The sequence below is a fragment of the Rhineura floridana genome, chromosome 3 (genome assembly GCF_030035675.1).
Source record: "Rhineura floridana isolate rRhiFlo1 chromosome 3, rRhiFlo1.hap2, whole genome shotgun sequence".
In the NCBI taxonomy this organism is placed as follows: Eukaryota; Metazoa; Chordata; class Lepidosauria; order Squamata; family Rhineuridae; genus Rhineura; species Rhineura floridana.
The window spans coordinates 53,118,479-53,130,157 of NC_084482.1; the positions used below are offsets into that span (position 1 = coordinate 53,118,479).

At 43.6% G+C, this 11,679-nt stretch overlaps 1 protein-coding gene across 1 annotated transcript; it reads left to right on the plus strand.

Annotated features, from left to right (window-relative positions):
• Positions 1-1,520: 1,520 nt before the first annotated feature.
• NPTX1 (neuronal pentraxin 1) lies at positions 1,521-11,340 on the plus strand. The gene is made up of 5 exons (XM_061615785.1): positions 1,521-2,036; positions 2,419-2,626; positions 3,616-3,860; positions 4,934-5,113; positions 7,124-11,340. Exons 1-5 carry the CDS (start codon positions 1,527-1,529, stop codon positions 7,343-7,345), a joined length of 1,365 nt encoding a protein of 454 aa, XP_061471769.1. The 5' UTR covers positions 1,521-1,526; the 3' UTR covers positions 7,346-11,340.
• The last annotated feature ends 339 nt before the right edge of the window (positions 11,341-11,679 follow it).

Here is an 11,679-nt window from a genome sequence, read left to right on the forward strand (position 1 = left end):
GGGAAAGGCGGGCGCTGCTTCCCTGAGCAAGGGCAGCTTTTGGAACAAAACAAAAGCCGGTGGCAGCTGTCGGGTTTTGCTGACAAAAGGGGGGAGGGGAACTGGAGCAAAACCAGCACGAATTAGCAAAGGGCAGCAGAGCTAGATGGAACAGGGCTTCACTTAGGCCAGGGCACAATCCTGGGTCTTTGAGCACGGGCAAAATTCTCTCGCCATTGAGTAATCACAGTGAGTCTTGACGCTCCTTGGGTGCATGAAGAAAGAGGATTTTAGGTCAAGGGGCAAACCTTTGGGCAGTGGCACCTCTCTTTTGGGAAATTAACTACCTGCTACTAGTGGAAAAGCAGAGAGATCCAAAGTTAGCAAGTGCTGTCGTCTCTTCGATGACATATATGCATCTCTCCTTTATATGCCTCCAGGTGTTGATGGGCTCATACAGACGTGTCACCAGGGCCTCCTCTTTTCAGACGCAATACCAAGAATGACTGTCACGCCTGCCATAGTGACACACGCATACACAGAGCGGTTCCACACCACAGACTTCTGAAAGACATTCAAGAGTTTTGTGTGTGCATCAGCGATGCACATACAGACTCCCGGGGCTAGATTGCGCCTGAAAATCCTCTGGTCAACTCCTTACCCTAAAGCGGGGTCTTTCAGCATTCAAACACACAAGCCTCTATATCAGGGATAGCGAATCTCTGGCCCTCCAGATGTTGCTGGACTACAGCTCCCATCCTCCCTGACCATTGACCATGCTGGCTGGGGCCGATGGGAGTTGGAGTCCAACTCCACCACAGGTTACCCTCTATCATCAAACAACCCGGTCCTGCTTATAACCGGGCCGGCTCCTTCTTACGCACACTTACACACCAATGATTACTTCGTAAACACAAGCATGCCTAAAAGTGACTATTGTACACACCACACATAGGAGTTATGCGCAAGCACATGGGCACACACAGAGAGGTATATGCTACTGGCTCACGCACTTACACCACAAACACTCGTTTGTCTAAGCATGCAGCCCTAAGTTTTGCACCAATAATTCCAACTCGGCGCCGCCCGAATTCTAGGGTAAGCTGCTGCAGACAGGATTTCCGTGCACACCCCTCTTCCTGCATTTAAACACCCCCAAGGTACACGCGGCGCTTAGCGCAATTCCAGCCCTGCCGAGGATAGCCGCCTCTCTGCCGCACACGTGCATGCCGAACGCATCGGTCACACCGAAGGTTCTTTCCTGCGTTCTCTTGGTGCCCCACCCGACGCGGGCTCTCCCTGCCCACCGTTCCATGCAGGACAGGAAGAAAAGCAGGCAGAGGCGCGCAATGATCGGACCCCCGGTCAGTTCCACCGGGACCCTCGACTTTTACTTTAGGCCGCCTTAAACAGGCAGCCTAACGGTCACAAGGCAATTAAACCAGGATTCCACCCCATCATGACGTCAATAGCGTTGTAGCCCCTCCCGCACGCTATAAAAGGAGGCCGCGTACCGCAGTCGGCTCAGCAGTTCGGTGGACAGTTCCATGGTGCAGAAAGTAAGCCGACGGTTTCGGGGCTCCGTGTCTGTTGGGAACTTTGCCCCAGCCATGTTTGCAGGGGTCCGGTGCAGCCTAGTGTTGGTCTCTTTTTTCTTTTTGAGAGGAGGCGCCCAGAATTTTGGGCAAACCCGGTTCATTTGCACCTCCGTGCCGGTGGATATGGACATGTGCACTTCTTCTATGCAGGGCGGCAGCACGGAAGACCTGAAGACCACCGTGCTACAGCTCCGGGAAACGGTGCTTCAGCAAAAGGAGACCATCATGAACCAAAAGGAAACCATCAGGGAACTAACCACGAAGCTTGGCAGGTGTGAGAGCCAGAGCGTGCTGGAGACAATCCCCAGTGAATCCAGAACTGGCGCCGGCTCCAACAGAAAGCAGACCGGCTCTTCCAAAAACACCATGGGAGATCTTTCCCGGACTCCAGCTGCCGAGACCTTGAGCCAACTTGGGCAAACTTTGCAGTCACTTAAAACAAGACTAGAAACCTTGGAGGTACAACTTTCTCCTTTCTGTTAGTCCTTAGAACTAGAGAAGGTGACAAGTCAGACATGGCTTTGGGCCGCCCAGCCCCTGCCATCTTCCCTGTTGCTTTAATGGTGCAACCTTTGCCATGTTCCAGAGGTAAAATGTCCGCAGTTAAATTTGAAGTACTTTCCGTCATCCACTCCCCACCCCCACCTCATCCAGTATGGTTCTATGATACTTCGGGCGCTTCCTTTTAAGAAAGTGATGCTCCTTTGCTTGGAAACTCTCAATGTGGTTTAGCTGTCAGGGTAGCCAGCATCAGAAAGAATATCTGGTAAATAATGTTGTGGTGTAAATTTGGTTTGCAGCAACCCATTTATTCTCTTTGCTTCTCCCTCTCCCCACGTAGCAATTCAGTAGGATGAATTCTTCCAGCCAGACCAATTCCCTGAAGGAGATTCTCCAGAATAACATTGATGACTTAGAGAAGCAAGTGCTGTTCCGAATTAACAGCCTGGAAGAAGGAAAGTACAACCCCAAGAATGAGTCTGAAGAAAGAGGGAAAATAGAAAGCACTTTAACTTCCCTTCACCAAAGGATCAGTGACCTAGAGAAAGGTAAAAACAACAACAACCTGAAAAAGCTTAGACTGAAATGTTCAGCATTTTCTTCTGAATAATTACTTATTTAGAGGCAACCAAAGATTGGGCTCCCATATGTCTTCTCTTACCCCCCCTCCACCTTGAAGAGCAGTTCTGTTCAGTCTAAAACAGATGACAAAGTAATGCTTTTTCATTTAAATTATGAGAAAATTCAACTCTGTTCCTCCCTGGAATCAGTGGACAGAAGTGAGTGTGTGCATGGCTGCATGTTTATGTGTGGTGGGAAATGACAGTAAATATATATGTGTTTGTTCCAAAATGATTTTTGCCAAGCAGGAAATAAATATCTAACCTCTATTAGTTGAAGTATCTTAGACTCAGCACACCAACGTGGGAAGAATGCACCCTCACTTGGCTAACATCGTTTTATCTAAATGTGTTGGGGTCTACCCTCTAAGTGACCGAGGGCAAGCTGTAGAAATTTCTTCCTCTAAGCAGTTTGTGCATCTTAAACTTCAGCAGGATCAGTTGTTGTGTCCTTTCAAGCCCTCTGCACCTTTCCTTCTTCTGTGTTCATTAATGCTTTTTAGCATTAATTATGGCAAAAATATAAGAAGGGGGGATGTAAAGGACAAAGAAGAAGACCCCACTCCCCAAGCGCAGTCCATGTGATTAGGATTAGAGTGCAGAAATGTGCTGGCGGGATTTAAACAGTGCCATCTTAAGGCTCATTATATAATAAACCGAAAGAGAGAAAGAAAAAGACAACTCCATGAGGCTTGAGCTACTAGCCTTGGTGCTGAAAAGAGACTCAATACGTTCCCATACATCTTGTAAATGTATCTATGCCTTTATCCCAATAGGACCACCCTGTATTACCGTGCAATCGTATGCATGTCTAGTCAGCAGTAAGTCCCACTGAGTTCAATGGAACTTACTTCCAGGTAAGTGTGCTTTAGTCCCCTTCAAGACATCTGACAGATGCCTTCTCTATCTTCTCTCAGGTCAGAAAGACATTAGGCCAACAGACAAGTTTCAGCTGACTTTCCCCTTGCGAACCAACTATATGTATGCCAAGGTGAAGAAAAGCCTGCCAGAGATGTATGCCTTTACTATCTGCATGTGGATAAAATCAAATGCCTCCCCAGGTGTAGGCACACCCTTCTCTTATGCAGTACCTGGACAAGCCAATGAACTTGTGCTTATTGAGTGGGGCAATAATCCCATGGAGATCCTTATCAATGATAAGGTAAGTGATCATTGTTCTACTTCTTTAATTTACTTGACATTATTTTATTGATAAGGAGGAGAGAAACATAAGAATATATAAATAAACCATGAAAATTCTGCTCCCTTTTTCTCAAGCACCTTGTAGCATCTTTTGTCCATAGTAAGTATATTTGCAAACCACTGATGCTGGTTGATACTGCAGCAGCAGTATTAGAATTCAGCAGCTTTACTTTCAAAGTGAAAATGCAGGAAGTAAGTTACAGCCCCTCCAGGCTCCATTCCCTTTTCTGGAGCAACTTAGATATAAAATTCAGGCACCTCTCAAAAAAATCAGTTGAGGAACCTATATTTCCTTCCAGAGAAGTCATTGATTTCATAAGCCCTAGCCCTCCTCTCCCTTCTCCAAAATTTATTCATGCTTACAATAAGGTCTTCATATAGTGCTATATATGTTACCAGCAGACATCCTAGGTTTTTATTCTTGTGACCCAAAACCAAATGTAAATGCCAGTAAAGAAGGACCTTTATGCACACAGTAATTTTAGAGAAAGACTTAAACACACTAACTAGCAAAACTACCTCCACATTTTCACAAGTGTGATGATTCCTTTTGCTTTAGGCTTCCAGATGTGTGCACCACCTCAAATTTATCAAGATATATTTCAACACAGGCAATCAAGCTTCTTGAGGTTTTCAGAAAAAATACATTTTAAAAAATACAAAGATATTCTAGGTTTTCCGAAATGTAAAATCATAGAGATGCCATTTTGAAATCCTGTTAATTCCAGTTAGGATGTGTAAGTCAGAAAACCTGATCTTGTGTCCTTGAAGGTAAAAGAAGCATTTTCATTAGCTTCACTTATGTAGATTTTAGAATCCAGAATATCTGCCACCTTTCAAATTTCCATCTCTAAAACAATAAAGACCAGAAGTTCTTGTGGCTCATGTGAAAACTGAATGATGCTTCTCTTGCATTAGAAAATAGGACAGACTCAGGGGAACCAGCAGCCAGGTGAAGTCCCCAATACAGTTCATACTTTCACTGGTATAGGGGTTGCATGCCAGCAGCAATTCTCCTCTTCCCCTCCTCAGGTAGCAAAGCTTCCTTTTGTCATTAATGATGGGAAATGGCACCATATCTGCATCACATGGACAACCAGGGATGGTGTCTGGGAGGCTTATCAAGATGGCACACAACGAGGCAATGGGGAGAACCTGGCCCCTTATCATCCTATCAAGCCACAAGGGGTCCTTGTTCTGGGACAGGAACAGGTAAGAGAACACCGTGGTGGCAGAGGAGGAAAAGGTGACCACCAGAATTTATATGTCCTATAGAAGATTTGCAGTAATTTAATATAAAGGCAGAGAAAGTGCTTAGCACTAGAAATAGTTAAAACCTGCAGTTTCTACTCAGGGTTAAGTTTAGCTGACCCAGGTGTTTCCTTCTTCCCAAAGTACATACTAGAATCCATCTTGAATTCTAGATGTTTGGTTTTTGTGCTGGACTTAGTGTAACCCTGTAAGGTACTGGTGGTTTTGGATGCTTCACTGTCTCAGCAGGTCTCATCTTGCATGTGCAGAAGCCTCCATTGCCGATGTGGTATGATGGTGTCAAATTGTCACATTGGTACACCATATCTCTGTGCATATAAGGTTTACTGCAGTAATAGTTTCATGGGATCCATGACGGAACCAGCTGGACCCCAGTGCATTTCCTAGATGAGTGCAAAAGCATTCTATTATGGCCAGTACAGCACATTTGCTTCTAAAAACCAACTGTGGCAAAATTTGATGGAGCTTCTTCTGCATAGAATAGGAACAGAAGGGACTTAAAGAGGGCGGGTGGAATAGGGGGGAAAATCCAAATGGTATGTGGGTGGTGGTGAGAGAGTTCTAAAATGAGTAGGAGACACAGAGAATCACCAATCTGCTCCCTTCAGTCACACACATTAAAGAACAATTACACCAGAAGTAACCAACAGGGTGCCCTCCAGATATTGCTGGACTACAGTGCCCATAATTCCTGACCACTGTTCATACTGGCTAGGCCTGATGGGAACTGAAGTACAGCAACATCTGGAGGGCACCACACTGGCTGTCCCTGAACTACACACATACATGCACACATAGTCACTCATAATGGGAAAGGAATGAGGACTGGCATTTCCATTGAAGAAGTGGGATTTTCAGGACATGCCATCATTTTGTCAGTGGTGGGGACAACAATGCTACCTAACCATCTACACCCACACATGAGCGCACATACGCTCACACACACTCAATTACTTACAATTTAAAATGTACAGGGTAATGTGTAAGTCCTGGAAAGGTCCCTGTCCTAGTTCCCTCTATGCCTAAAGCTAGCTAAATGTTTCACATGGAATCACACAGCTCAGGGCATCCAAGCCTCCTCTCTCCATCTCTCACAAAAGCAGGCAGCTGTTTTCCCCATCACTTGCCATATAAGTGACATAGATCAACTCCGTTTGCTACTTACACAACATGCTTACCCATATACTGTACATAGCTTCAGTCAGAAAATGAAAGTCATGGTACCCAGTTATCTTGTGCAGTGTTTCCATTTGTTATATTTTCACATGTACAAAAGTCTCAAGATGGAGGATCATGTCAAATCATGGCCTTTTTCATGACTGCCCCTTGCCTATTTTCTCTCTCAAACAACATGTGAGGACTTAATTGACATTGCATACACATTTAATTTTAAAAAAATATTTCTGTACTGCCCTTTAGTTACAACAGAATTAAATAAAAATGGAAACATCACAAAATTAAAAACCATAAATTAGAGGCAGAGTTTTTTTAAAAAAAAATCCAGAAGAGATAAAACAGCCTTGGGAAAATTAAAAAAATATTTGCCTAGCCCCTAAAAGACAACAGAGCAGGCTGTGGGGCAGTCTGTTAGGGGAACAACTTCCACATCCATCCTTCTCCCTTTCAGGGACACAGGCACTGCTGGAACCAGGGGCCCAAGGTTCTATTCTATTTTTTGGAAGTTCCATCCATAGAAAATGCACTGAAAAGATTGCACATTGCATCCTCCTTATTGAACGTCTCTGGTGCAGTTTTTTCCTGCTGACCTTTGCATGCTACCATAAAAGCTTTCTAGCTCATTTTGAGTGCTTACTGTGTCAGGCTGTAGGATGTCCAGTGCTGAGTTACCTCTTGGGAAAAAGAAAAGGAACTCTTTTGGATCAGAATTCATGCTGCATATTCCCAGTGAGAGATGTTTTCAAACCTTTTGTCTTCAATTTCCTATTCAAGGACACACTTGGAGGTGGATTTGATGCCACCCAGGCATTTGTGGGAGAACTGGCCCACTTCAACATCTGGGACCGAAAGCTCACCCCAGGGGAGATCTACAACCTGGCCACATGCAGCACCAAAGCTCTGTCTGGTAGTGTCATAGCCTGGTCTGAGACCAACATCGATATTTATGGAGGAGCCACCAAGTGGACATTTGAAGCCTGTCGTCAGATCAACTAAAACTGCTGTTCTTCGGCCCCTTTCTCATTCCAAATCCATTTAACCTTTGGTTAACAGACATTCTCCCCATCCAGGAATGAATTATGGACAAATCTAATTCCATTCTCTTCTGTCTGTCTTTTAAAAATTCGCCTTGTTTGTTCTAAAGAATCAGGCACAATTTTTTGTCCAGGAGACTTGGAGTTTCTTAAACAACTCTAAGGCAACCTGGAACTTTGCAACCTGACAAGTTTGAAGAGAGGGTCCATTGTTTCCCTCTCTGTTGCCCTCTCTTTTGCCACTTTCCTCTTTGGACTGAGACTTTGTTTTTGCTCTCTCTTTTCTTTTCATTTTGCTTTATGAAATCTCGTCATGAATGGTCTGATTTCTCTGGCTTGCCAACTTCATTTCGATGCCTGAGTGCCTTTGGGCTGGTGCGACTCTTTCAGCACATTTGTCTTCATTTGCATATACTTTTTAAAGGATATCTCTATATTCCTACTCTACTCAATGTCTTGTAAGCAGCCAGTCACCTGTGGGCAGATTTTTATTTTTTATTTTTTTATTACAAATTATTCTCTGAGTGACAGGAGGATAAATACTTTTGCATGACACGTGATGGTGGCTCGGCTAGGAGGTCTGAGGGGTGGGAGTTGGGCTGCTCTCTGAAACTCTTCAGGCCCCTTGTTCTCCCACCAACTGTGTAAACCTCTGGCTATAGCCAGAGCACAACAGAGCCATCTTTGCCCCCCTAGGGTACATGTGAGACTCAGGAGCATTGCCTGGCTGAGGATTCTAGACGACTTGTCCAGATCCTGGGTTATTTGCAGGAGGAACTGTCTCCTGTCTGTAGTAATGGAGCTGCAGAGCAGCTCCTTTCCCTCCTCTGCCTTCATTCTGCTGTACAGTCTAAAGGAATCTGCCTCTGTTAGCCATCATAAAGCCTATGCGTAGTCCAGAGGACTTTCCTTCCACAGGCATCAATTACTGCTTCTCCCCAAACTCTGTGAACTAGAGGTAGCAGAAAATCCCTTGATTCATCCCCCTACCTTTCCCTACTTGGTTCCACAGCAGGTGCCTACTTGCTTTCCCCTCCAAAGGTAATGCATCCAGGACCTTTCTGCAGAGCACTTGGCTGGGAGATGAGATTATTTTTCTTATCCCTTTATGAGGCATTCCCAAACCCTTGCCTGTGCTGCTCCTTTACTCTCGCTAAGAGCCATAAACCTGAAGGGCTTGGGGGGGGATTTAGTGGCAGTCGGATGCAAAGCATGTGGTTGCAGACCGATTTCCATGGCCATACTCTGTGCTGAGATTTTTGCCTTTTAAATACAAAATGGGTCAGTGGCAGGTTGTATAGGGCAATGAGCCCTACTTGCCCCACGCTTATTGGGCCCAATGAGATTTGAAGTATACTTTGCTTTCATACAGGTTAAGAGCTCTTCCCTTTTGAAAGGAATAAGGGAACCATTTGAGAAAGGTTTTAAGCAAATGTGTAAAGAAAGTGAATAAAGGGCAAATCTTGGTTTTGCTCCAAAGCCCCAGGGGATTAAGAAGAGGCTGTTACCTCTCCATGCATTTGTTTGCCCAGTAATCAGAGAAGAGCCTGCCCTATATATTTTGTTTAAAAAAAGAACACCACAAGGGATACCTAATGAATTGTCTGGATGTGTAGAGCTTTCATAAACCTTTGTGAAGGGGGACAATGTGCATTTCTTATCGTAATATAGACAGAACTGTCTGCATCTTGAAAGGGACCAACTATTTTAGGAGGCTGGAGAGGTGTAGTGATTGGCCTTTCTTGTGGGGATTGTGTTTTGGTTAGATTAAGAGTGCCTATTTTACCACCTTCAGTGATAATGGGTTGGACAATGCTGTGTATAGATTCTGTCCCCGTTTATGGTACCCTTAGATTTCTTGTAGGCTTGTAGGGAAGACAAAGGGTCCACTGTTGTTTCTTGCATGTCTTCAGTAGGTGCCTCAATCGTGTTTTGCCTGGTTTAATGCTTGCCTGCTTGCATGGGCTACTGCAGAGCTGTTGGGGTTTGCCAAGCGATAGTTCATGCTTTAAAAAACAAAACAAAAACTAAAGTCATCCAAGCGCATTAGGAAAGGTTGGGTGTGGCTGGAAAAAGGTGGCTAATGATACAGCATTCTTCCCCATGATAAACAGCATGACACTTTTTGTATTAAAAGAAGAGCAGCCACCTTTGAAAATAGTGGTGTCTTTAAAAAAAATAATCAATCAATGGAAACTATTCCCTTCAGCATTGTCTTTTCCTATAAGTCCCGGAGAAGCCAGAGCTCTCGATTCAGCAGTTGTGCTGTCCTGAAAAGCAGCTGTAGGAGCTGTTGTTTAAGCACCTCTACTGTGCAGCGTACACTCTGCTGCTGGATCAGTTCTGTTGATGCTTACCAAACGTCCCTTCAGCACCACTGTGAGTCGGTCTTTTCCATGCCAGGCTTTCTGGAAGTTGTACTTTCAGCACCAATGCTGCTCTAGCAAGCACAGAATAAATAGCTGATCCACCCAAACCAAGCCTACTGCTTAATACGATTGATGTTCCCTCTTGCACTGAATAATACATGCCTCTCTCAGGTAATGTCCTTTTATAAAAAATCAGAAAAGAAAAAACACTGTATAAACAGTGTGTGTTTGCCTAAATACTGTCTGACAGTTCCCAAAAGCCTCCTCCTACGGAGGTGATTTCACTGGCCATTTTCACAGGTGTAGTTCTACTGAAGATTATAAGGTGACATTGGTTTAGGTAGTCAGTGAAACATTCTCTAGCATGCGGTTCTAAACATGGGTCACTTAGAAGTAAGTCCCATAGGACTTCCTTTCAACCATTGTTTAGAATCACAGCTTAAATGTGTTATTATTTGAATCAGTATTTACTGTCCCTTGAAGGCTTAGCTAGTATTTGGAATGTCAAGCCTTTCTGCTTTTGTAAACACACATTATTTCTCTTGTTGTGAAAGGAGTTTACTACCAAGAAAGGTATTTTTATTAGTAAAGAATATATAGAAAATGAACAGGTATTCCCTGAAAAAAAAAATGCTTTGAGCTACAGATGAAGGATAACAGTATGATAAAGCTTATTTTGAAATATGTAGTATTTTATAATGGTTTCTTTTTTAAAAAAAAATCCTGGTTTGTACTAGCTGCCTACAGCCATCACCCCTTTAAATGATCTCACTCTCTCTCATCCCAGTCAAGTAGTTTTTCCTGGCTTTGGGAAGAAAAAGGGAGAAATGATTGACAAAATTCATCAGGCTTACTGAGCCATTTTGACTAACCCTAAAGCGTGGCAAATGAATATGCAACATGGATGGGCATGTAATATGCAGTTCAAGGTTGATGTTGCATTATTGGAAGGCTGCTGCTTGTCAGATATTGAAGCATGTCATGTGACCACCCATATGAAATCGTAATGCTAGAGTGCTAGGAGGAAAAAAATCTATCTAAACATAATCAACAGAAACCCAACCTAGGCATTTTACTTTTAAATCTTGGCTCAGGGCAGCATATTTTAAGCAGTGCTCTTTAAAAGCAAAACCAAACAACCCCAACAAAATTGTACCTTGGAAGATCAATCTGCTAATGACCCTTATTGGAAATCTTGTAACTAATAATGAATGTTAAGTGTAATCTGATGAAGGGGGAAATAACATGTCAAGGTATATAAATCCAGTCCAAATTGTGTGTGATTTGCCAAAAAATAAAAAGGGTGATAGTGATACAATTGTATATACTGTACAGTGTGAAAGAGGATAGATGTTTTTTGAGTTAATCATTCTGTTAACCAAAGCTGTATATTTTTCCTATTTCTTGCTATCAGTCTTTACTGGGTTTTGAATGAGTTGATGTTATATATCTTACATCCACAGTCCACATCAGCAGTTCTTAAAATGCACTGTTTCTACTGGTTCTTCATGCTAGGTTTCCCCCCCCCCATTTTATTGCTGAAACTACATGAATTGTTGAGTTTATTTTTACACAATAAAGAGTGATGAAAGACAATAGACTTGCATTCATTTTTTTTTAACTTTTCTCTCCCAGAAAGGGCCCCAGCACTGGGGTACTATTCTCTGGTCAGCCAGGAACTCCCTAACTGAGCTCAACTTGGGAAGGAGCATGCTTAGAGTTGCTGAGCTAATAGTAACAGAGATCGCACACTTGTATCCCCTAGGAATGCAGCACAGATTGTGCCCTGCCATCATAGTTTGCAAAACCCATCCTGAAAGCAACAATGTATGCTCTTTAGCCAAGTGGACCAGGTGACTAGTAGCTGCATGTCAGTTGGCTACTGCTTGCTGATAACCTCCCTTCTCCCACCAACTCTTCTGCTACC

Coding starts and splice junctions, on each gene's coding strand:
- NPTX1 (XM_061615785.1), top strand. CDS start 1,527: ATGGTGCAGAAAGTAAGCCGACGGTTTCGGGGCTCCGTGTCTGTTGGG. Junction 2,037..2,418: donor CAAGACTAGAAACCTTGGAG/GTACAACTTTCT, acceptor CTCCCCACGTAG/CAATTCAGTAGGATGAATTC. Junction 2,627..3,615: donor GATCAGTGACCTAGAGAAAG/GTAAAAACAACA, acceptor ATCTTCTCTCAG/GTCAGAAAGACATTAGGCCA.